A 26,884-nucleotide genomic window follows, 5' to 3' on the forward strand; every position below is an offset into this window, starting at 1 on the left:
GCTGGCTTCCTCTTACAGTTTCAAAAGTTTCACAAACATTCATTTTCCTGTACCCTCAGAAGTCACAGAATATGCTAAAGACAAGCTGTCTGACAGCCACTTTTCCATGTTTCCTTCAAAGGGCAAACTTAACTGTCTTCTGCAATAGCAGAGTTGAGAATCTATTGATGCTCACAGTGTCTTTATTCCCTGCTTCACACAATAAATAGAAATTTTAGCTAGAGCTGAATAAACCAGAAACTGGCAGCAACTATTTGAGCCAGGCTTTCAAAGGAGAGACCTTCCTAACTTCCCCACATGCTACAGCAAACACAAACATCTTTCTTGTCCATGCAGGAAATGTATCTTAAATCCCAAACAGAAGTCATGTTAAATTTTGGAGACTTGACCTCCACAGAGACTTGTCAGTCATCTCTGATGTGGCACATGGGAACGTTCAAATTGCCACACCTGATTTGCATTCTTGTTACATACACACAAAACCAAGTCTTTCTCATCTTCACTCTTCACTGCCTCTATGCATTTGCCAGAAAGGACATGGACAATCATTCCATTCTACAAGATGAGAGAAGAAAGGAAAGAAAGAACAAATTAAAAATAAGGGATATCCAGTAAAAGCTAGGCCATGTTTCTGAAACTTTTTACATACAATAGATCACCAGTAATGACTGGTTGTTCAAAATTTTTTAACTATTACTCTAAACATAATGACTAGGTTTAGCTTTGAGCCCAGGGCATGCTGAGTATTCATAATTCCTTTTGAAGCTGACAGGAGTGGTAGGTGCAAAATTCAATAAATCTCTTTTCCACCACTAGTTGTTTCCTATGGGTACAGGTTGTCGTCAGCATCAACTACAGTACTACAGGCCACAAAATTTCAAAAGGACCTCTGCTTCCCTTAGGAATCAAAACAAATTACAGTAGGAACTGTACCAGAGGATTGCAACATCCCTACAACTACAGTAACTGCTATTTTCCCAGGCTGTCCTACAGCATGATATTTTTCAGCCTTGTAGAGGAGTTCCTGCTCTGCTGGGTGAAGTCCACTAAGTAATACCGAGTTCTTCTAATAGGAAGTTTGCTCTTCTCTTACAATGCAGGAGAAATTTTAATGTTTCCCCTACTCCCAAAGGGCTCTCATTTGGGAGGGTTCAGGATTCCCAGACCCTTCCTCTATCCAAAAGAAGTGTGCAAGGATTTGTCCTGCTCTTATTTTCACAACTACTGATTCTGGTTCTATTCCTATAAGGCCAGTAAGACAAACAGTTAAAACAAGGACAAATGAATTTAGCTAGGATTCCTGTAATTTGTATTTTTAAACCAAATTTATTTCACATAGACAGTGTAAATGGGCAAGAGGCATTTCCTGGCTGAAAATGGTACAGAAGTGAAACTTGCCCTTCAAATACCTCATCCCATCCCCACACACTAATCCTGTCGATCACCCAGTGGTCCCAGTCACCATCAGCTGCCTTCCCCTCACAGCAGAGTCACTACTCACCTCCTGGACATCCCAGTGCTGGTGGCTATTGTCTGTCTCCTTTGTACAGTTTTGAGGGATAACCTTCCCGTGTCTGACATCAAAGCAAAACAGCGGAGCAGAACCAAGCCGGATTTCCTTCATGCTGTTATATTCAAAGTGCTGGAAAAGGGAGGGTTTGTTTAAACAACGATGGAAGGACATCCCAATTAATTTTTAAATGCTAATTCCAAAATTAATTTCCTGTACATGTTTGTTAAGATGCAACTGAAACATGAGTGATGGAGACCCAACAGCCTTGACCCTGCAAAGCTAGTTAAATTCTGGCATAACTTAATTCCCCCCCGCTAGCTAATTCTGGCATAACTATTTACCTAAGGAAAGGCTTTGTGGACTGTAATTATGTATAAAGTAAACCCATCCTATAATAAAATTTTCTAGTTTAATAAATATTTGAACAGAAGGGTGTTTCTAACAGTGTCCGCACACATTGCAGTTAGAAATGTGCCTGCAGCTCACCCTGAGCTCAGTGTGAGCAGCAAAACTTGCTTGGGACTTGGAGTAAATATCTGCAGTCGGTCTGTATTGGTTTGACTTCTCTTAATGCATGAACTTGCTAGTCTAATGCCACCTAGGGAGTCCACATGAATTTCCCTCCTGTCTTTGACTGCAGTTTAGGCACTAAACTGCAGTTTCAGTCACTAATGGGGAAACTGATCCCCATTATTCTAGAATTGTTATATATTTTTTACTGCCAGGCTTTCTGTTCTCCAGACACTACCAAATATACTAACAAATAGGCACTTGATGTCTGCTGGAGCAAAGTGTGGGGATCTGGCCTCAGTGACACATGGAACATTGCCATTTTTCAAATGACACTCAGCTGCAGAAGAGTGGGCATCATTGCCTTAGCCCATGCCTAATTTTGAACACATCAGTATTTCCACTAATGTCAACCCAGCCATTTACACGTTGGAGTGGCTGTCTTCTGGATGGTGCCCTAGATCTGATACAGTGCCTATATACTTAAAGTATACAGTACCTGGGTGAGACTGTTACTGCAAGGGGAGAGTTCGATAGAGCCTTCTGCAATGGCTCTTCCAGGTCTGTAATCTGCACAGAAGCCAACACCAGTATTGTAAAGCTGTAAGTAAAGGTTTATACTGAAATAAAGCACAATCACATACAAACAAAATATTCTTCAGCTAACTTTTTTAATGATATATGTTTTTGCTCATAATTCCTTTATGATACATGGTTTTGCTCATAATTCAGGCAATATTTTTTTCTTTCAAACTAGATCTTGCATATTGATCTCGCAGACTGATCTGATATAAAAGGCAGAGTCTCACCAAAGGTCAGTGTTAGCCAGTGAGTTTTGTTTAAGTTAGAGATATCCACTTCTAGTTTTATTATTATGATAGTTAAAAGAAATCTGTCAAAATTTTTATGCTAATGGAAAATTGCACTTCAACTGGACATTGTAGACAGAAAAAACCCAAGATATTCCAGAAGAAAAAAACATGTGACAATTCCTGCGATCCACACTCAGTTCTTACACTCTTCTCAAGCAAACTTTGATAATAAAGAACAGACAAAATAATAAAAGGACACAGTAAAATCTGGCTACAGATAGCACAGTGTGGATAATTAGTGGACCTTGTTGCCTTGTTGGGGGAAAATCCCTTCCAGTAAGGCTGCCTGGAATAAATTCATATTTTAATGAATGGTAATTATCAGCTCACGTGTTTTAAAAAAAACACATTGAAAATATTGCCTCCTGTACACAGTCAGCCAAGGAACTGCTATTGCTACCACCTCTGCCCTTGGGGGTAGTGCAGAACTGAAGAAATGCTTTTTTCTCTTCATGCACATGGGTCAGCACAGAGACATCTCAGCTGCTGTTGCAGTTGCCATCTGCATGAGGCAACACAATTCTCTTCCTTTACTAATGGCACCTAAAGAACCTAAGGTTAAGATCCTCTGAGCTGTGACACTGAACTGACTCAGAGAATCTGGGTTCAGATCCTGGCTGGCTTTCAACATCTATGTGGAGAATTTGGACCAGCTGTTTGTCTCCTTTGTCCTTTTCTTTCTCCTCCCATCCTTGTTGCATTGTCTGTTTGAACAATAAAAATTTCAAAGCAGGAACAGCCTCTTACTGTATGCTCACTGAGTACTTAGTACATGGAACCAATACTGGGGTCTTAGAACAATGCAGAACCACTAATCATTCTTTATAGTGTATTTTCTCTTACCTTGCCAGAGAATCTTGGTGTGTCTTCAGGTTGGGAGAGTTCAGGGTACACATTTGATACAAACCATTGGAAATTTCTACAGCCCAGTCTCTTCTGTAGCTGAAGGCGTTCACTGCAGTCTGGCTTCTCTGCCTTTATGGAGAAAGCATAGGGGCAACAAGGTTACTAGTGCATTTGTGTTAGACATGCTAGAAGTGAAAATGACTACATAGGAATTATATCTACCACCTCTGCTATCCTGCATGTTATAGATATTGATATATATCTCTCATGAGTATGCAAAGGAGGAGAACCAGCTATAGTCTTTGTGCTAAACAGCATTTAGTCTGGCATTGTGATGGAAGTAAATATTTCAGAAGTAGCATACACGTGAAAATAAGTATTTCCTCTAAAAATGATTATTACACTGAAAGGTAAGTCAGTCTTTGTCATCTTTTTAATTAAAAAAGTCAGGGCCAAGTTTTATACTTGTTGTACTGAAATCAGTGGGATTGTATTAGATTGTCATTCAGTATAGAATTTGCTCTGCTGATTAAAATTCAATTTCCTGGCCTTTAACAGCCCAAATTACCCAGTTACTGTCAGTCCTCCATGATCAGAGGATGTAAGTGATGACAGAATTTAGCCCAAAATATAGTCTATCACATTATTATCTGACAGTTACTAAATCTAGTAAGTGATTGTGTTTTGCAGCTATAAAGGCATAAAACCTTTCCTATGATTTATGTGGTTTCTTGAATTATATACACACAATATCAACACTCACCCTTCCTGGTAGCAACTCTGTTCTGAAAAAAGACAAGTGCCTTCAACCCTTGGTGCAGCTACAGGCATCTGCACTGCAAAGGACTGGCAGTCTGAATATTTGAGGGTATTTAGCGCTGAAGATGGCTAACAGGGTTCTGAAAACCTCTAAGCAGGTAAGTGTCTAATCCTTCAGTTTCAAAACCACACAAAACACTTTCCTAAATCTCTCGGTGCCCAAATACTAAAAATATCTCACCACCCTTAAGAGTCTCTCTCCTCTGTCTTGCCAGCAGTAGATCTCCCCCTTCATGTTTCTACTTTTTAAAAATGCAGTTTTGGATTCCAGGAAACTGGTCTGGATTCCTACGTCAGAAATTAAAATTGGTAACATAAGCAAAGAATTGCCTGTAAATAACTTTTCCTCAGGCCAGCTATTTCTCTGCATCCATAAGAAAGAAAAAAGGACTTTGTGACATGCCTGGAAAACACTGATAAATGAAGGGCCTTGGAGATCAAGGGAGAGGTATCAGTTTCTAAAGGCAGGGATCAATCATGCCCTGTGGCACTGTTTGCCAGCCCCTGTAAGCTGCACAGGCAAAGCTCAACAGTTGCAATATGTTAAAGAGAACCTCATAGTTTAGTATCAGTTTTAGATTCAATAAGCACAACAACAAAGTTCAGCAATTCAGCACCACACAAACCTGTCCCCAAGAGGTTTTCTTGGAAACGGGAAATAGAGAAGTGAAATGCTTCTCCTAAAAAGAGATGTTTCTCATGAGACTGCTTTGGCTGAAGAAGGCGATGCCAGTAAATCTCATTTTGTCATACTAGTTACAGTCTGCATTTGATGTTGAATAAATGGTGTAAATAATGTAAAGAAAGCCGTGATCCCTGTAAACCAATCTGAAAGGAAACTGTGCTTGTAAATTAAACAAACCACACAAGAAAAGGAGAAAAAGAGACGGTGGCTGAAATAGTAGAGAGCAGGGAAGAGCCTTATTCACCCGCATTAACGCTCATGCCACGGGCGTCCTGTGCAGGATGCGATTCAGACCATAAAATGGGAAGACTTATAAAGCAACCTAAACGGGGGTCACTGGTTATTTTCTGCAGCGGGCAATGCCGGCAGTGAAGGCTCACAGATTTTTTGCAGTGGCCAATAGGTGGCTCCGCTCACCCTCTCAGTGCAATAAATCCCCGCCGGGCCCGTCTGCAGCTGAGCGGCAATAATGTCATTGCTTGCTTCTGTCTTTCGAATAACATCCCGCTGCACTGACATACTGAAAATATTGGCCGTGAAAGAAAGGAACAGAGAAAAGGGCCTTTTATGTTATGGTATGCTGAGCACAGAGATCGTAAAATTGATCATTTGAAGGAGCATGGTACTTAGAAGTACCAAGAGTATTCTGGCTAGAATAAACTCTCAGGCAAAAGGTCATGGTGCTTACAGCTAGTAAACTGTATCATTGGTGGCTGTAGCTTTTAGTACAGAAAATTGCTTCTGAGTTGACAAGAAAGGCTTTCAGGAAATTATTAAATGATTTAAGGACCTAACTGCCCATCTTATAAGACTTGGCCTAGCGTCCTCCTTTCAATTACATGGCTGTAACCCTTGTGAGTCAACTGACAAATTCCTGGCCAGTGGAGTTCAAATCTACAACACCGACAAGGATGGAGAAGCTTTTTAAAAAATGTGAAAACAGAATAAAAAAAGAAACGCAATAGTCTCAGACTCTACGACTAGCACAGCAGGCTGACTGGAGAGGCAGATCCACTGGTGGAGTGTAAGGAGGTCAGGCTAGGTGACAGGAGAGAGGCTACGCCAACGCACAGCCCTTTTCCTCTCTCCACTACAATGCAGCTCCTGCTGGATCTGCCTTTCTTAGACGATGGCCAGCACTGCAATGACTGAGGCATGCAGGACTGAAATGCAAGAGCAAAACTGAATGGGAAACTGTGCACAGCACCTACCCATGCTCTGCCTAACCGTTTTCAGTGAATCTTTTTCTTCTTAAAAGCATGGCATTGTTAAATGAACAAGAAGATGAATGACACATTTTCATTCACAACTGCTCACAAGTTTGTCCACTGCCTTGTAGGAGCGGATATTGTTACAGAAAAGGTATTGGAGCCAGAGAATTCCTGAGAACTGCAGCAACACTAACAACTTCATATTACTAACAACTTACATTAAAAACATTAATGACATTAACCACAGCTGCATGTCTCCCAATAAACAAACATCCACTGGTTTGTAATACATGGGATATACAGTCCCTTGACTGATCCTAATCTGCAATGGATTATACAGTGGCTTAAAAACAAGTGTGCCCATTCTGTAGTTATTGGATGGCCCGTAGCCTGTAGACGGTTCAAGTGTGGCCGCATGCCAGGGCTACACCACACACCTGGCTGCAAGCCTGTCTCAGTGTACAGGCTGCTGGGAATCCAAATCCCTGGAGGCTGGACTGCTGTCTGTGCGATGCTTCTCATGAAAAAGTAACTTGTAAATAGTGGCTATGTTGAGATCTGAGTTTCTCAGCTGCAGACAGTTGCTGCTTGTCGTCTGTCAGTTCAGGAAAAAAAATCACCTTTTTTGTCATTAGACCATGCAGATATGTTCCCTTCCAGTAGGAGAGACACCATAGTTTGCCACATGACCGTGAATATAAGTGAATATCCTCATGAATCACACGAGGAAGACCTTCAGTAACAAAGAATGAATCCTCTAGGAGGGCCCTTTGAGCACACAGTGGTACTAGCTTCCACTTCAGAGGCACTGCAACCCTCCATGTACTATCAGTGGAAAAATAAATCACAGCTTGTTGGGCAAGCTGAAGAAGGAGTCATTTGGAGAAAGAGCCATACTCTAAGAGATTTGATAACTTCAGCAAACAACTCCTAGGCGCAAGTTTCTCTCTTTCCTTCCTGATCTGACAGCTCTTTCACTGGAAGGTTTCATAAAAAGACTATCCCCAGTACCATGCACATTGAATGTTTGGCTGCACAGACACGCCCACCCCTATTCCACCCCCTTCACCTACCTCAACACACACTCATTCCCTCAGAAACAAACCACTACAGATGTCTTTACCTTGCTGATTAAGAAAGCCACTGTGTCGTGCTTGTAGAAGTTATCTTTAAAAGAGCCCAGCCAGGTTTCTGCTATTCGGATTTTGTTCCTCACAATGGCCTCTTCATAGGAGAAAGCACGGGGAAAGTGATTTCGATAGACATGCCCAACTCGGGAGCATGGAATAATTTCTACAGAGCCACCACAGAGCCAGGTCTGAAACACAGATGAAAGCACAAAAAGAGATTACTTTATTTAGATTACCTTTATCTAAAAAGGAGAAGCTCCTTTACTGTAGACTCTGCCTCAGGAAATCCTAATCTGCACATTGCTGGAAACAGCAAGAGCATTATTATGTGCTTCTTCATACACTGTTCCCCACAGACACAAAGACACAGAGAAGATACTGGGCAAGAGAGACCTTTGATTTGACCTAGTATGGCTATTTATATGCTTTTATGTTTTTCTGTGCACAAACAGTGCAGTGTAGTGAAGAGACCTGGGTGCACACCTTCTTTTGTCTGGGACATTAAAGACTCTATACCCTTTGTGTCTGCAATTTTCATTGCTTTTTAATATCACTTACTCTTCGTATTCAGCAAAAATCAATGCAAACAATTTAATATAAACAAATCGGTATTAAAACTACAGGTTGGCAAAGAAATAAAGCTACTCTCCCTTTGGTGCATGTTACATGCCAAAAAAGAAGAGGCAGCTTTCAGAAGATGCCGAAACCAGTGACTCTGTCCTCAGGCAGATAGGGATAGCCAGTGAAACTTCCTTCTCCTGACATAATGCTCCTAACTCACAGCAGCTGCACGTTCTTGTATAGTTCTGACAGATCATGGAGTGTGGGGATAGATTTCTGCGAGGAAAGTGATATTCTCCAGACCCCAAGATGTTCTGCACTTAACTGCTTTTATAAATTGCTTCTTGCCTTTTCATTCAGGTTCCTTAAAAGCCCAATAGTTACCACGGCTTGATGTTTTCATTAAGGTTCTTACTCTTATAGATAGCTCCAGATTTTCTGCTCCCCACATGGTCATGTCAGAATCGTAAGCTCCAGTGTTTTGGAAATAATGTCGATCCATGGCCACCACTGCACCAGCTACCACAGGACTCCTGCGTAGAAAACAGTTTGGAAGTGAACACCTTGAGTTTTGGATACGGAATTATGTGAAGGGTGAAAATCCCACCATTTCCATAGAGATAGTATTACAAAATGATTGAATACTACTCCATATAAGCTTGAATGAATTGATTATCTAACCAAAAGAAAGAACAACTGGAACCTAATTCTAGGATTTGCTTGGGGAAGGGAGCCAAGAGCTGAATTATCAAATAAAGGCTCAGAACAGTGGGAAATGATACACACATGTACACCCAAAACAACAGACAAACAGATCATGATTAAGACATGTCTTTTAACTTTGTATGATCCATCTTCTGTTTTACCTACAAACCTCCACACCTTGTCTGGTCAGGTTGTATACTAGTTGTGTCAATGTGTGGAAAATATTTGTCATGTTGACAGTACGACTGCAATCTAGTTAGAATGATTACTAAAGGCCAAAGAAACTCAATGTAAACCAAAAACTTATCCCTTCAAAAAACGTTAACCGAGCACATGCAAGTAACCACGTCTCTCTTCTGGTAGCTGGAAGATGACCCAAATTCTACAGTTTTGCTGCTGAGCTGAGCAGAGGCATATTGGCTGATGGACTGTTACCTGATAGGGCTGATGGGAGACTGTCGTACCTTCTCTTCACGCTCTGGCACTGGTTCCCAATGAAAATCTAGTTTCCAATCAAAAACACCTCGATGCAGGCCCACCGAGTGATAGTACTGAAAAGTCTTCCAGTCTATGACATCTATGACAGGGGAGATGACACTGTTTCTGAAAAAGACAGTATCATTTATTTTCAAAGCCAAAGCACAAATTAAGTTCACTTGTCTGTTAGTAAACAGTGGTTCTCCTCTTTGACACTGTCAAGCACAAGCACTCCTCTAGATGTTGAGTGTCCTTACTTTCCCTGCTGATAGAAGCTCAGGTGCTCAGTGCATGGGAATACTGAGCCTGCAGTGAGGAATCTAAAGATCAATAATTTATTGATAACTGGTACCTTGCATTGTCATTTAAAGCTATTCAGGATTTTGCTATGAGTTAACCATGAGAATTCTTATAAAGCTATTTCACACAGAGGCCCCAACCTCTGATGTTATAGGCTCTGCATGGACGCAAAGTTTACAGCAAAAGATGATTTTGGCCTCACACACTTTACCATCCTTTGATTTTCCTGTAGATGTTCCATACGCTTCATGAGTTTGTCACTTCAGGCCAATGAAGAATGCACTCATCCTTATTTTGTTCTGCTAGTTGTTTTGCAAAACCATTTGTCACCAAATTCATAAAACAGTTTCTGTGTGTATTTTATCACAAGCTTAAAATGCTCTTGCAAATGTGCTGTCACAGTGTGGAATCTACTTTTAAGAGCCAGAACAGAGACATTGCACCATAAGCAGCAATCCTCCAATTCATTTCTAACTTGAGTTAAATTTGGATTAGTCTGAGAAGAGGTATCAGACATTTCCCCATGGCAAATATGTCACAGTATTTCACAGTGTGCTTGTACATCATCTTGGAATTAACTGGTAGTTCAGAAGAGCCATCACCGTTCCTTGTTTCCTAAGACAATGACATATCACATTTGGAAATTTTCAGAGTATAAATGCAATGGTATTAGGGACTGCAGGAAGAAAAGTGTTGAAGAACAACATAATCCATTTCTTCTCTGTTACGCAAAAGGATAGCCTCTGGTCTCAGTGTAAGGGCCTGCCTATAGGCAGAAGTTCCTCTGGAGAAAAATCAGTAACATTTACTAGGGATTAAAGTACACTGGAAAAAATTACTCGTTCTAGAGTAAGAGTATCCATATAGGAAATTATTCTGGAGTAGCTCTTTCCCTAGAAAATAACTTCCTGTTAAAACTGAGAGAGACAGAAAGGAAATGGTCAATTTTGGGGCAAAAAGTGGAAGGTTTTTTCTCTTCTTTAAAGACTTATATGCTGGTCAGAGATCACTCTTGAGAGAAATACGCTTAAAACATACTACTATCAATGGAGAAAGGACATCTCAGAAGTTTCCAACGCAGTGAGCCCTTTGTACTTTTCCATGGCAGAGACCAGAACCAGCTGAGGAAGATGGTAGCTCTGGGCGATGTTAATGTGATCTTGGCATATCTTCTCTGCCTTTACAATCACTAGAGTAATGTTTCAGCATCAGAGTGGGGGAAGCTCCAAACTTTGTTTTATCACAGTTGCCATTTCCTGCAGAGAATTTTAGAAGCCCATGGAGAAACAGAGACTACTGATCATCAGTGAATTGTATGAAGACGAACTATGCAGAGGATAGTGTTAAAATGACTCAGTTATTCCTTTGTTTCCTAATAAGAGCAGACTGCCCTATGATGAGCTAAAGGCAGAAAGATTTAAAATAGAGAAGTGATTATATTTCTCCATTCAGGTGTAAAACCAGCCTTTGTAATATGTAATAATAGGCACTCTTATAAACAAGCATTGGGTTTATAAATAGATGAAAAAATTTTATGGTCACCTGCACCATTTGTAGACATATAAATTCAGGCAGTGATTTGCTGTCATTCTCCCACAGGATTCAAGAAGAAATGGAAAGAAATGATACTAAAAATAATAAAGCTGATATCCTCCCCTGATTCTCTTGATGATAGCCCTGTGATATAGTTTTGTATCCAGTACAGGAGCAACCATCTCAAACTCAAGCCAGCAGGAGCCTTTCTACTGCCTTTACGCACTAACAGCATGAAAAGGAAACTAACTGCTTCTACAAGTTACTAAAAGGTAGTGTCCTGATGGACTCACACAAGCAGGTGTTTTTTCTTTGATATGCTGAGAAAAATCCATCTAACAAGTTAAATGGATTTTATATGACTAAACTTAAAAAAATGAAAAGTCACTGTAATTGTAATTTCTACAGCCTGCTGCATTCTCCAGTGTACGAGTATCTCTGACAACTGTCTGGTTAGGAGTGTAGTTGGAGTTGTATACTTCCCACCTCAGTTTGTTGCTACTTGCTGAAATGCATGCTATCTATTGCTACTTGTTTATCCATTCTCATCCAGACAGGACTGAGGAACTAATGACCCCAGGGTAGTTTATTTTACAATTTCAGAGTCAAGACGAAAATATCAGGAGGGCGTATTTGAGTGGAAGCCAGAGGAGGAAATATAGACTAAACCATTAAAAAACCTTGAAAATGAAGACTAGACCACATGTGCGTATCCAAGATAATTCAGACAGAGACAATGTGGATACTCAGTTACGCTCAGATATATTCTGGATCAGATAAATTCTGGATCAGATGATCCAGACATTTCAGACTATCCTACATTTTCCTATCATTTCAGCCATTTAAAACCTGTCCTTTTTGGACCCACCTTAGATTTGTTGCCACTATAAAACTCCAAACTCCAATGATGCTTCTAGCACCAGTGCAATTGCTCATAAGAGTAAGCACCACAGTAGTAGTTCTTGTCGAAATAATCCTTTATTTTTAATGCATGCTTTTGCTTTGCTTGTTAGTGGGCATTGATTCTCCCATGCCATTCAAGAAAAATACCTGCAGTGATGTAATAGGTACTGATGGTTTGGAGACCAAGCAATTATCCAAACTATCTGCAAATTATGACATGGAAAATTACAGTGTTTAAGGTAGCTGAAAATAACTCACCTGATAGCTCACATTCTACCCTGGCTAAATTCAACAACAAACCAGAAGAAAATAAAATCTAATCTAATATCCCACAAAATAATACAGTACAAACTGATAACTGTGTTTTAGAGCTATTACTCTAGTAGCTCTTTCAGAATGCCAAGATTAACAGTTCTCAGAGTATGTCTGTAAGTGTAATGCTAGACCTTCACCTAGTATAAACTGTTGTAGCTCTGCTGAAACCAATAGAAACACACCTTCTTAAAACTTTAAATATTGGGAGTGTCCTTCTGATCTGAAATAGAGGAATCCAGTAACTTTATCTTGTGTGAAAACTGGCCAATGTCCAATTTTAATCTTAATCAAGCAGTGCTTTACCTATCTTTTGGTATTAATGCTTTTTATATAAAAGATCTGTTTTCTGCATATTCAGTGATGGTTTGATGTTTGTGTGGTTCTAAATGCAAATTTGCAGCAGAAGGTAATTGAAAGTTGGAAGATGTTCTTAGCTATTCTTTTTGTTTTTAACTGGGTAACTGGCAGACAGTCAGCAGCTTCTCAGCACTTTGAAATGAAACACACTGGCAAACTACTGCTAATTTTACTCTGTGGAATCCAAGGAAAGGAAAAAACAGGAAATTCAAATACAACTAGCAGCAAGGCTTTGAACTGTTTGACTAATTTGTGAATATTTCAAATGCTTGGAACACACATGAACTACAAAAGGTCACAATTCCATAAAAAAGAGCAACCCAAACAAGAACAATTTCCTGGTTTGGGATTTCTCAACCAAATACAATTGCAAATGAAATGTCTTCCCATGACCCTTTACAGTCACCATGGACATTATGTTCTTTCCTATTTTTAGAATAAGTAACATGAGGAGAGGAAGATTTAATTAACACATCTGTTTTGAAGTTTTAGATACACTGTTTTTTGAAAGTGCTTTTTATTGATTTATACTTTCTTTTGCTGGGAAGGGAACAGATTTTAATCTGTTTAAATCCCCCTTTAAATAAGAATGAACAAAAAAAACAAACATGAAAATTATGTATTTTCCTCAGCCAGTTTCAGAGTGGATCATTCCCTGTAAAAATTAGCTAGCTAGGAAATCCAGGCAGTCCAAGTTCTCTGGCTCTGCACATAGTCAAAACTTCAGTAAGTAACTGAGAACCCAAGCTGGTTCCACAGCATGCTGCATTTTCACTGAAAGCACCTTGCTGGCTGCTGAGGTCTTCAGGGAAATAGTAATGCAAAACGTTTGAAATTAGATAGGATTAATAAAAGATAAAATGCAGTGATCAGGAATGGTGAAGTTATGGTATAAAGGATTACTTAAATACTGCTTTACAGACCAACTCCAGACTAACTTAGGGCATATGAACAGTCTCCTTGAATTGATGGACTACTCATATGCTAAGCACTAAACATATACTTCAAACCTCCGCTAGGTAAAGTTCTAAGGGAATGCTTTATTTAAAAAAAAAAACTTTTGAACCTGTCTTTTTTGTTAAAATATGCAAATTTGTATGTGGGGTACCAAAATCTGTAGGAGCGACCAATATCCTTTTATACTGGACAGTCAGGGCACTGTGCCATGAATCATGCCTAAATCCTCATTGCTCCTACTTTTGGCAGTAATATGTGCTTTTGGCTTTAGATTCTCATCTTCAGTTTCTTTACATCAACTTCTTTGAAATAGGTTACCTACTGATCCTGATCAGCTGTGAAAGATTGTAAAGAGATAGCATATCTGCACATAGCATACCATGTAAATGCAGAACATTAATTTACTGTATTGGAAATGAGTGTTATTGACAAATGGAGGATATAAAAGGATCAGGCAAAAAGAGAAGTCCCAGGAAGCAGGCTGTTATATGTGAAGTATATGGAAGGTTTTCAAAACACGGAGAGTAGCACGGAAACGTATGCTCAGATGCTGGGGTTGTGTGGGCTCTGGATGGATAACATCATGCTTCCCTGAGCCTGTGAGAAGGTAGAAAACAGATGGCTTATGTATTTGGTAGCTGAAAAAGCTGGGGTATGGGCCACTGACAAGTGGAGAATCAGATGAAAAGAGATGAAGGAGCTGTTCAACTTTAGTGCAAAATATTTCCCTTCTCTCTAGTGTATTACCATAAAACTAGAATAACACAGAAATTTTCTGGACAGCAGAACTCTGTTTCTATTACTGTATTACAAGCAGAGGCTCCCATTTACTCCTGAATGGGAGTAAACAGTAGATGAGATACTTTTCCACTACTATGTTCATTTCTTATTCTGTTTAACAGCATTTTAATTAAAGATTAGTGACCTAGAATCATGGTGCTAAGTAAAGGCACTTTGAATTTTAGAAACTAGATAGGCTTCTTTTAATATCACAGGCTTCTGTTTCCTAACGTAGTATGTGAGCTGTGGTACAGGCAGTGCACAAGCACAGAGGGAAACCGCCCTTGTAAGGAGGAGCAGGGGAAAGGTCCTAAGGGCAAGCTACCCCTTTGCAAGCCACCCCTCTGCCACAGTTATGGTGCCCATGCCTTTTTTAGAGGTGGAACTCCTTGTCAAGGATATAATCAAGGCTCATTTTGCTTTCATGCAGTATTCTCAGGAACCACACTTTGGATCTTTTTTCTAAAAATCTTCAGCATGATGGTCACTGTTTTTAGGTTAAAGGAACAACCTTTTCAAGGCTTCACGGCACAGTTCATTATATGCCCGCTCTGCCTTTCACTGCCTTTGGACTGAATACAAAATAGCAGCTGTCTCCTGCAGTCTCCTGGAAAAGGCAAACCCCTCAAAAGATGACTGTAATAATTGCACAACTGCATTACTATGCACCATGCTACTCACCTGGAATTATCCTGGAACACAAACAGTTGTCAAATGAAATGATCTGTGGGGCATCTCATCTAGTTTTCTAATGTTGTCCAGGTGCCTACAGTATTCATCCTTGAATAATCAAAATGTCAAGGGATGCTTTACAAACCACTGAACCATTCTCGAGGCGATATACTAAGCTTATGCACAGCTTCCCAGTCAATTTGTTAGGTATGGTTCACAGAACCAGTCCCAATGAAGGTGCCCATAAATGCATGTATAATGATTTTAGAAAGACTCAATACTTTTTGGGAAAATCATTTTGATTGGGTTAGTGAACAAAACCATCACGTAGGGAGATGAAATGTCATGACCCAGAGCAAGTCAAATATCTGTCATATATTTCCATACCTGTAAAATTGGGATAATTTTTCTTGTGTTTGTCCCGTATGTCATTACTACAGGCTACTCAGAACCGGGGGTATCTCCCTTTTTGTGAGTATGTTCAACTCACAGTGAGGTCTCAGTTTGGGCAAAGATCTCTCTGCATTGCTCTAAGACAGGTCACAATAATAGTAGCAGATCTGACCAGGAGTCTAGAAAATTAGTCTTAATCACAATTTGCAAAGTTAAAATCTCCCTCCAGCTCCGCTAAGCTCCTGCAAAGGTTTGAGCTTTGGAAAGGCTGCCTTTTGCCTTGCCAGCAAGCAACTCACTGACTCTGGGTGATTAAGTGTTTTCGCATCCTGTCTCTCCAGCAAAAGTGCATGAGTTGCAGCTTGACTGGTACATTAAGAAGAGGAATGATGGATATTTCACCAGTCACTGTAAGCTTTTTTTCGCTGTACTTTCCTCATTTGGGTAGTCTCAGGGAGTGCACATGATTCAATTTAACAGCTCCTCAACTGGTAAATGAAGCCAAGCTGACTATGCTAATGCTTTACATTTCCATAGTGATCTCCATGCAAGCATTACAAGCAATTTGGGAAAAATAATGAATTAACTTCCTTATCAGGTCAGTGTTATTATCACCATTCTTCAGCTGGGGAAAGAAGGACAGCGAGCGAAAGTGATTGCCAGATGCCTTAGAGCATGTCTTCCCTGTGCACTGGAGAATGGCACAGGTTCTCCAGACTAGCAGTGACAAAGCTTCCAGGGTCAGACACAGTGACTGATACAGCATACAGAAAGGGATGGTTTAGACCATACTATTATCCAAACATCCTTCTACCTTTGTTCCATGGATCCAGTTAGCCATTAGCTAACTCAGTGTTAAATTCTGCTCTCCTGGAGGAATGAATAAGTGTATGAGCCCTATAGGGGAAGAGAATCCCTTTCTCACCCCCTGGTGACAGCGCTACATAAATCTCAGAGCTACAGTAGGCCTGGTGGCTTTGCATTCCCTTACCAGGGATAATTTTTGACAGTGAATCACTACAACTGTGGTGGGGTCCTAACTTCTCTCCTGTCATTGTAATTCCCCCTTCACTATAGCTCTCCTCTGAGTCTTTTTGTAACTCTTAATTTCAGCAATACAACCTTGAATAAGGACTGGCCAGTTGATACAGGTAGGAGTTTTGCATGAACATCAATAGACTATAGCTCAAGGCAGAAGAATCATGAGGTATATTCATAATAAACCATCTAATAAGTCAGCCTGCTTTTCCAAGGAGGATCTTTTAGAAATGAATGGTCCTGACATCCTAGGGCAGCATTACTCTTGCTTGCAGTATTTTTAATGTTTTCATCCGAATGATGTAATCATTTCTAAAAAATCAAATAAGTTATTTTATAAGCAAACATAATCAGCCATAAAAGCAGCTTGTTCCAGTGCCTGGGAACAGCCTTTGAAGGTCTTTAGTATGACTATTTAAGGGTCTGGTAAGAGTTTTAAAGATGTATTTTTTCTTTTACCCCCTCAAGCAATTATTCATTTTTTCCCAAGTGACTTATGGGTAATGATATACAAGTTAATGTACAAATTTTTCTTTCAGTAAAGTCCCTTTAATAAAGGATTTACTGTCAGGTAATTCTTGAAACATTTTCTGTGATTTAATCTCTTTGAAGAACTTGAGGACTGCATAGATGAGCTCAGCTGTACATTAGAGAGCAGGCCCAAGCACCAGCCTAAACATGAAAGACTTGGAAAATATGAATCTGTATCTTTCTCTGTCAGTTTGGTGTCAGTGAAAGAACCTGTGATTAGCCAGAACTCTCTAGGCTGCCCAGAAAGTCTATTTTTTCTGTGGAACAGAGACGGTACAGGTGACATTGGTATGTAGCCAAACTGGCTCAGGAGGACAAAGTATTTTATCCTTGGCTTCATGACTGAGACAGCTAAAAAGTAAAAGTAATGGAGTCCTGCAGTAGTTTCTCTGGTGGATGTTTGCCAGTTTCCAAACAGCTTGAGACTGCAACCTTTAAATTCAGACCACTAGGAAGCCTTATAGCTCTAACTGGATACTAACTCTGACAGTTCAGTGATACTGTGGGTGAAGTGAGGGCTATCAGCTGTGTGACCTATCCTGCTTCCCACATATCAGAGTGATGCACGTGGTGATAAGGTAGAAAATATAAGCAATGTGACCAGAAGGAAGAAGGTATCAGAGAAGATTAAAAAAATACCCAAATCTTTCCAAGTACATCTCTTTCAGCAGAAATTAGCATATGCAGGGAGCTCAGAGGTCACAGGGATATTTACCGGTTGCTGGACAGCCTGGCTAGGAGGGGTTCCAGCCAGCCCTTCTGACACTCGCAGTGTGAATCCATGAAGATGAGCACATCCCCAGTTGCCCGTGCAGCTCCTAGCATCCGACCTCGGATGACTCCAAGCCTCTTGTTGCTCCGGATAAGTTTCACACCATCCAGCTTAGAGATGTGTTCACTCAGAGCTGACTTCAGGGGCCCTATCAGAAACAGAACAGTCACTGAAATGTTTTAGCTTTGATTCAAACTGTTATAGAAAAGCAACAGGTAGTAGGAGATGCTACTTCTTGCTGGTAAAATGTTTTGGGGGTATTTGTTTTACATGGCCAAGTAGGCCATGTTCCAAATATTCCCACAGCAGCATAATGTCAAAGACAAGTAGAGGCTAATGGAAACTGAGATTCACTAGGTGTGAAGCTATTCCTGTGGGAAACTTAATAGCCTCCTCTCCTGTTTCAGCAAAAGGTGGATGCTCTCATCATCTCATAAAAAGCACAGATCGGAGTGAGATACTACAGGTGTTTGGCTTTCCCAAGTGGTTTGGATTACTTTAGCCACATGGAGTTTTCCACTCTATGCTTCAGCCAAAGTCCAAGTCTGGAAATTATTACAGCAGATCTGGTCCAGTGGGAAGGCTAAGATTTGCATACTGTGATCTTATTTTAAAGTAAGAAAGTTCAGAGTGATTGGAAATGATGGGGAAAAAAGAAACATATTTCAAAGTTGAAAGGCTAAGCTGAATTCTAGGGATGGAAGAGTGAAACCTGGCAGCCAGCTCAGGGCCCTGCTTAGCTCTCTTCCTGAGGGTCCTCTTTGCCTTCTACTCTCCTCACGCACTTCTTGGAGGAGGACAGTTTCTTCCCTGAAGCTTTGGAAGAAAGAGCTCACATACAGAGAAATGGGGACTACCTTGCTGGCTGAGGTCGTCGACCAGGATTATATCCTTGAGCGAGGCCTTCGGGGCTGTGTCCATAATGCTGTGCACAGTTCTCAGCAGAGTAGACCAGGCTTCGTCATGGAAACAGATGATGACACTAGCAGTAGGCAGACTGAAGTCATATTCTTGCTGTAGGCACCTGCATGGGATCAAATGAGGGAGACACTAGAAACACTGATACAACTGGCTACTTGCCTCTCAGAGCAAAGTTGTAAGCTACACATAAACCTTCAGGGATGGAAAGCAGTTTAAGATATCAGCTCACTTCTAACAAAGCAAAGGAAGTATTAAGGTATCCAAGACTGGAATACAAAGTGAAAATATAGGAATGACACTATAAAAATTAAAATGCAAAAATAGGAATATTTTGCTGTATTCAGGGATACCTTCTTCTCTGGCTGCCTGAAAATACACACCTCAACAGAAACAGTCCAGAAGGCAAAGAAAGAGAAACTGAAGACAATTAGACGGAGAAAAGCAGAGAGGTGGATAAAGCAGGTCAGTCAGCCTCCACGAATTTCCACATTTTCTCAAGTAACACAGAAAAGAGTAAACTGAAATGCAGTACCTTTAAGACTAACAAACACAATTACTTATCTGCACAACAAATCGGTACACTTGTGAACTGCCTGACCAGTGAATGAAGCCAACATCTCAGTCCGGTACAGGAAAGAACTGGATCCTTACATGGGCAATGAAAACAAATGTAGATACATTTAAGAAAGTAAATGTATTTTCCCTATAAAGTTTGTACAGGTTGCTTTTTTCAATGAAAATGAATCACTGACGAATGAAGCTCCCAGTTGGGTAGATTATCTTTATGCCATTTTTGCTATTTACTTTACAACGCCAGGTACTGACACAATCTACTGCAAGACACCTGGCTGCATGGGTCACTGTATGGCATTTCTAGAGATGCTCCAGAATGCCAGCTGGGGCCCACGGCTCCTCAGTTTTCCATGGGGCCAAGATTTCACCCATGACATTGAAAAAACTTCCATCAAAATTACCGGGAATTAGATGTTGCTTTGACAACTCAAGCGTTTAAGAATGACAAACACTTCCTATTCATCCTCACAGAAACTGTATATGAAAACTATAAACCCTCATCAAACAATGGCTGTTTCATAAATGTAAGTAAAGGATCTACAAATCACATTCACAACAAAATGTGTTTTCTGATATACCAGTCTTGGTTCAGAGAGACAGGACACACTATACTGGCATGAGGATGCACATTTTCCAGAAAAGGCCTTCAAATGCCTGTTGTAGAGATGCAAAGACTGCGCCTACGTATCTGCTTCACTTACATTAGAAAACACACTTTAAAATCTTTTCATTTCCTGAGGAGCAGTCATTCAGTTTCCTGACGCATTTAATCTCTAGCAGCAAGAACTTCTTCAAGGAATTACAGAATTGGCTGAATGTGGCCCATTGTTATTTCACCATTTTTGTATTGCCAAGCAAATCATCATACCGATTTTACAGTGGTTGTTAAACAATTAGCTACTCAGCACAAGTTCATGTAAGGGATATCATTTTAATATTGATATGTTTATTACCATTCTACTTAGTGCTTCTATTCATGGACTGAGGCCCTATGATGCTAGACACTATCCAGACACAAAGCTGCTTATCATTTAAGAGAATCCATAGTCAATGATTTAATAACAAATACAAATAAATGAATACTATAGATACACTTCTGGGAATATAAATTTTAAATGAGCACAATTATAATAATTTATTATAGTTTATAATATTTCACATTAATATATTTTTGTATAGTGAGGCAAATTTTCTTGATGAATTTTACATTGTAATGAATCTACGTTGTCCTTGGTTTACTAATTTTCTGTAATCAACAATGCTGTTATTCCACAATTTCATATGGGATAATTGTTTCAATTTTCAGCAGGATGGAGAAAAGGATACTTTCACAACTTGGGCAGTGTCTGTATTTTCAGGCAGAAGAATCTAGAGGTGATTAAGAAAAGTGAAGATCTGATGCAGTCCTTTTATTAACAGGCAGCTTCCAACCAGGAACATTCAGTATAGCTGTAAGCACCTCTATTTTGCACCATAATACTACAATGCCTTGTTGCTAGTACTGTGGTTATAGAAGAAAATAAGGCTGTTGTGGAATCTTAATTGGAAAAGAATTGAAAATAACTGTACTTGACTACATAACCTAGGTGGCGAGTGTTTAGTTGCCATGGAGATTGGCAAAGACTTGCAATATAGATATCTAATCTTTGGAAAAACGTGAAAGGGTACTGGTATACAGAAACACGTTCCCTGTAATTTGGAGCAGTTTCATAGACTGTCCATCATAAATCAGCACTTCAAAAAGTCAGGGCTGTGACTGATATGAGACATAGTGATTTAATCCAATTTGTGAAAAATAAGGAATCGGCACAAGCAGCAATGAACAGGAGAGCAATTCTGACACGGCAAAGGCACTGCCGATGGGGACTCCCACCCACCTTCGGGAAAACGCCTCATTGAGATTCAGCTCCCAACAGCACTCAAGTGGAAGCTATGCTTTTGTAATGAAACTTAAAACCTTTTTAGACAGCTTGTGAGTTTCTGTTTGCCTGGATACGTCTGAGACTCAAGCCCAAGAGAGGAAAACAGACCTTTTTGCAGGCAGAACCCCATCATAAAAGTCACAATGGCAGGCTTAATTCTGGTCTACCATCCCAGAAGGGTGTCAATGGCAGCTGGACCAACTGATAGCAGCAAAAAGCCCTCTGAGGGATGAAGGTGCCTCAGAGGATGAGTCTTGATGTGGAAGAACAGCTTTACAGTGCAACTGGGCAAGTTATCAGGCCTTTTCACCCAGAGACCCTGGCTGTTTCAAAACTGGTACTCAAAATAAATGCGGCAAAACAAGGTACCTGATTCATCCATCAAGGTATGTTTTACTGTGGGATCAGACTGCTGGACAAGACACAGTTTTATGCATCTACTTTCTGAAAATTAGCATAAAACATTCACCTGGAAAAGCATGCAAAGAGGTGTGGGTTATGTTAGAAGCTGGGGTCTGGTGAGAGAGGTTTAAAGTATTGCTTTCCAGGTAAGGAAGTTGGGTCCTGGGCTGTCAAGGCACAGCACAGCCCACAAGCTCTGATTTATTTCCAGCAGAGCTCTGTACTCTTCACATAAAAAGAAACTGTAGTTATGCTGCTCATTGCTCCAATGCAAAGCACAACAGACCCCTTTATGTGAATTTCTAAGGAACAGCAGCTAAGTATATCTTATGGCATTTACTTTACATCTTACACTCTGGTTTAAGAGTAAAACTGAAGTATGTAAGTGTGAAGTTTGGCCAGCTTTATTTTACAGTATCTGGAATTGCTTCACAATTAGTAGGCATAGCTTCTAGTACCAAGAATTTGCCATCTAATTTCAAGTGAAATGAGAGAGACTGAGTCCATGGAGGTAGCTCACTGAAATGTCTCTAACTGGTTGGGTTCTCTCTAACTAAATAACAACAGACATTATTAGTAACAACATGATTCAAACAGAATAGAGGAATAGACAATCTGGTTTGCTCTGATTTTACACTGATATAAAACTGGACTGATAACAGTTGTGAGCTAGGCCCCCAGAGTAAATTATGCCTAAAAAATATCGTTGTGGTTTGTGTGTTGTGCCATAAAGGACAGGACTGGCTTAGAGGCAGACCTCTGCTGCAGGTTTATGATCTGGATTTAGATCTGAACAACTGCGAAGCCTCAGATGTTCAGATCTGTGGTTTCAATCTGGGCTCTATAAGCTGTGGTGTTGATAGGTCTTTAGGCTGTAACTAGTCAGACAGGAAAACCCATCCAAGAGCTCTGAGACCATGGCTTAAATCTTACCGAGATTAGTATTAACTAAACCTGTCTCTTGGTAGATGGCCCTTCAGCTGCCAAAGTAAAACTGTTTTTTGGCTGACATCACAGGCAGTAAACCAGGGTCATCATTCCTCCTTTGAACATTACGTAGTTCAAAGAGCTGCCAGTGAAGCACGGTGAAAAATAACTTAAATATTAGCATTTCATTATTCAATGGAATTACCCAAATTAACACTGAACCTAGTCAGCAAGTGTAGAAAACACTGTTTCATTTCTCTTTCCGTAAGATTGTCCCCTTAAATTAGAGCCACCAGCTGTCTTTAAACATGTGAAAATGACCACTAGAAAAATTATTATATATATTCTGTGTCTTATTTAAAACGTTTTCTGGCGCATCTTTTCACCGTGTCCTGGGGGAAAGCTACCATAGCTTTTGTTACATGAGGCAAGAAAAAAGATACCCACCCACATGCCTCTCCCTCTCCCCTGGGCAGGCGAGCGTAGATACACCTCAGCCCCTTTTTAAGAACTGTAACAAACTGCCCCTCCCGGGCTGCTGGACTAACTGGATCTCAAGTCTCCAGGCTTCAAACCCAACACATAGGGCTTCAAACGTAATGCAGGGCTTCAAATGCAACACTTGTTCCATGTGGCCTTACAGCCTGGCTGCTGCTAGCTATGTGGTGTTGGCAGATCTGATCAGACACACTGATCTCCACCTTCCTTCCTCCCAGGAGTTTCCTTTCAACGTTCCTCGGGTCACTTGATATACTAAAAAAGCTGAAAGCCCCAACTCCTGACTCCTTTATCAGCCCGTAAGCCCAGCGACCGCATAGCCCTGGCAGAGGCCCACCATGAGGTGACCGCTGGGGCTTTAAGCGTAGCGGCGGGAAGCGGAGGGGCGGCCGCTCACCCCCCTCTGCCCCGACCCCTCCTCACGCAGCCGCTCGTTCCCTCGCCGCTGAGCGGGCCCGGGGCAGCCGCCGCCGGCGGGTGGGCTGGGGCCGGGGTCCGGCCGAGCGGGGCAGCTCGACAACCCTGCACGCCCCCGGCACCCAGCGCGGAGCGTGGCGCCGTTCGCCGTGCGGATTCCCCTCCCAGCCTCAACAGACAGACAGACAGACAACCGGGGGGGAGGAGAACCGCGGGGGCCGGGGCCCACGCAGCACTTCCCCTGCCGCCGCCCGGCACCTGCTGCGGCGGGGGGCGCCCCGCCCGCGGCCGCCGGCAGGGGGCGCTGCCGCCCGCCCGCCCGCCCGCAGGACGCCGCGTTGCCGTGGTGACGGCCGGGGCGGGTGGCGGTGTCCCGGCCGCCCTGCCGCCGCGGGCAGGCGGGCGGGGGGACACGGGAAAGGGGTGCGGAGGCGCAGATAACGGCGTACCTCAGCCGTCAGCTGGGCCGCGGTGCGCTCCTTCGTCCTCTCCTTTCTGACCCGGCGCCCCCAGGAAGCCGTAGCTGTCCCCCCCCTCCCCCGCACCCTCCGCTTTTGCCGCCTGTCGGCTCCTGAGGGCTTGAAACACAGCCTCTGCTGGCTCCGGCAGCACCTGCCGCGGTCTCGGGGTGCGCGGGGGCTGTGGTCCGGGGCGGGGGTGGCCGTGGCTGGGCAGCCGCGAGGTGCCTGTGGGACCCGGCTGGGGCGGCTCGGGCTCCCGCCGGCTGCGGGGCCGGGGCCGCCGAGGGAGGCTGGGAGCATACCTGGCTCTGAGGAACGGGCGTGTGTTCCTCACACAGCGTGGGGAAAAACGTTATCCCGAAGCGGAGGGGAGAGTTTGATAGGAAAGACGCGGGTTTAGAGGAGGAGGGGTTCACGGGGGAACGGCGACGGGGAAAGAGACAAGTTTTCTCCCAGAGATTAAATAGGCTGTTTTACTTACAACGGGTGTCGTACCTCAGGCAGCTCCCTCCGCAGAGAGATCCGCTCACTGAGCGCTTCGTTAAAGCCATGGGTTTCCAGGCCGAGCGGCCGCTCCCCCGCAGCAGCCCCTTCCCCAGCCTGCAGAGGAAGGGACAGGAGCTGGGACTCCGGGTCGCCCTCTGCCCTCGCCTCGGGCAGCCTGCTCTGCTGCTTCACCACCCGATAGCCCTTCCTGGCCTTGCTGTGGTTCCTTCTGCCGGTGGGCGACACAACGGCCACGATCAACTCATCCTCCCGCAGGGAGATGAAAGGTGATAGTCCATCCAAAGGGTAATACTGCTGGCTCTCCTCCTGGGTCTCCAGCATCTCTTGGGTCTCCGCAAAGTCCATCTGATACCCTTCCCGGGGGTTGAACTCCACAGGCTGGAAAGTCCCTTCCTTGCTCTGGTTGCTGGGTGGTGGATTCAGCGTTGTAACCATCAGTAGCAAAAAGCCCAGCATCAGCAACAACAAGAGAAACTGCAGCTTACGTGATCCATATCTGCACTTCTTCCTCAAGAACATACTGTTGGTGACAAAACGATACAGATGGTCATGTTAAATACCACTTGGATCTTTCTCAGACTCCAGTCCTCGGGTTGCTGCAAAGCCCTGGTTTTCGCTATCTGCCAAGAGGATTTTTTTACTCCCCTCACATTTCACTGATGCCGTTTCATGCTTTCCTCTCTATTTACAGACAAAATATAACATTCCTATTAATATTGCACTTACTGTAGTAAAAGGTAGCATGGATCCAGTGAGATAAAGTAGATCCTTTATTATACAGAGTCCCAGCTTAGTTAGGAAAGCGCATGTTTAGCTGATGAAAAGAGTAGCTAAAGTTTTGATTTTTTTTCCTTTTTAAATTCTAAGTAAAAAGAAATTCCATTTCTTATAGTTTCCTTCCAGAGTGGTTCCTCCTTCTTCAAAGTTTCCAGTTGCTGCCTGGATTGAAGCGCCTTATCTCTGAAAGCAGATCTGACAGCTCTCCCCCGTTCAGAGGCTTCAAGTTAACTGTGATCAACAGATGAGAACTAGTCGGTCCCTGACTTTGTTTCACACGTAACTACGGCACTCAGTCAGGAAGCACTTTGCCAGACATAATACAGAGCAATGTGTGTGTCTTTCTCTTGGTCCTAATGCCCTCACTGTTCTTGTCCTATCAAATCAAAACTTTGCAAAAGCTGTAAGAGGTGAAATATAAGAAGCAAAATGTTGTATTATAAAAGAAATCAAGGCACACCACGAATAGCTCTACTTCTGAATAGCTGTATTAAGCTAAGAATGCTCACAGCAAGAAGCAAGAATTTTATAAACTGAATAAAAGATGGAGTGCACATGATTTATTTAAGGTTAGATTTATTCATATGGTAATGTGCTAGCCGGAGTATATGGGTATATTTCATTTTCAATAAATATTTACAGCTGTGGGGATTTTAACACTGACATAAGAATGCCAAATTATCACCTGGCAGACTGAAGTTGTCTCCTCATCCATAAATTTGGTATTGCAGGGGAAGCAGCACTTCAAGTTTTCAATAGTCCAGGAATAACGTGTAGAAAGCCTGGGCTGGAACAACAGCTACTGACACTGAAAGAAAACAACAACTTCTGTGATTAAAAGGGGAGCTCAGTCTCTGAGACTTGTTTGCTAATATTGCTGGCACGGGTGCTAGTGGGCACAGACTCTGGCATTTTTTGCTGCAAGATGGATGCTTCTCCAATGGGAAAAGGGGTGAGACAGTCCGCAGGCTTAAGCATCACATGCCTCTTGGTCTGGCAGAGATCAGGTATGGATGTAACTCAGGTGTTACCAACCCTTTTGATGCTGGGGGCATGGGATGTGGTTTTTTGCATATCTTGTAATATTTGATGAGCAGAAAGCTCCAGCTGCAGGAGGCATGTGATTACTGGAGAACTTCCACGTTCACCTTTTGTTAAAAAGTACATTTCTAGACACTATAGGTAAAAGAAAAGCCTGAAGACATGAATGCAGTATACTCTAAAGGGAACCAAGCATTTATTTTTTTCCTTCTTCCCCATTACTTCCCTGTAAGATTTCTGTACAGCCTGTGGTTCCTGGTAAACAGCTTCCAAAAAATTCAAAATGAGAGGACGCCTACTTTCAAACTAAAGTGAGTCATGGCCTTCAAAAGAAAGGACTGGATAGAGCACCTTAAAATTGCTGGAGGCATGTAGTGTCTCTCACTTCTGTGTGTACTCCCCTAACCGTCCTATACAGAATGCCTTGAGGTAGTGTGACCAGTCTGCTGTGTCTTGGCAGCTTCCCTACCTCATCTGTTCTTTAAAAGATATAATATTGCTTTAATCATACCCTGGGTAGAAGGAAGATTTAGCCAATATTTTGATACTTCACCATTG

At 42.0% G+C, this 26,884-nt stretch overlaps 1 protein-coding gene across 2 annotated transcripts; it reads right to left on the bottom strand.

Moving 5' to 3' along the window:
• Window positions 1–268: 268 nt before the first annotated feature.
• Window positions 269–25,028, bottom strand: GALNT15 (polypeptide N-acetylgalactosaminyltransferase 15). Of its 2 annotated transcripts, XM_072851447.1 has the most exons (11): window positions 24,483–25,027; window positions 18,738–18,904; window positions 17,824–18,028; window positions 9,288–9,455; window positions 8,563–8,680; window positions 7,580–7,774; window positions 3,739–3,870; window positions 2,523–2,624; window positions 2,094–2,096; window positions 1,502–1,642; window positions 269–555 (listed from the first exon to the last, which is right to left on the bottom strand). In XM_072851447.1, exons 1-11 carry the CDS (start codon window positions 25,025–25,027, stop codon window positions 409–411), a joined length of 1,923 nt encoding a protein of 640 aa, XP_072707548.1. In that variant the 3' UTR covers window positions 269–408. The 2 variants fall into 2 exon arrangements, with proteins under 2 accessions (XP_072707548.1, XP_072707547.1); XM_072851446.1 differs by lacking the exon at window positions 2,094–2,096 and having other exon boundaries at window positions 24,483–25,028.
• Window positions 25,029–26,884: the final 1,856 nt, after the last annotated feature.

Source organism: Ciconia boyciana, chromosome 2, assembly GCF_034638445.1.
Source record: "Ciconia boyciana chromosome 2, ASM3463844v1, whole genome shotgun sequence".
Lineage (NCBI taxonomy): Eukaryota > Metazoa > Chordata > Aves > Ciconiiformes > Ciconiidae > Ciconia > Ciconia boyciana.

Bases quoted from the DNA above. Each gene is read 5' to 3' on its own strand.
- GALNT15 (XM_072851447.1), bottom strand. From the start codon at position 25,027: ATGTTCTTGAGGAAGAAGTGCAGATATGGATCACGTAAGCTGCAGTTT. The intron at 8,681-9,287 runs GTAACAGTCCAT...TTTTCTACGCAG, and splicing joins TCTCCCATCAGCCCTATCAG to GAGTCCTGTGGTAGCTGGTG. The intron at 3,871-7,579 runs GTAAAGACATCT...TTCTCCATAAAG, and splicing joins TGGCTTTCTTAATCAGCAAG to GCAGAGAAGCCAGACTGCAG.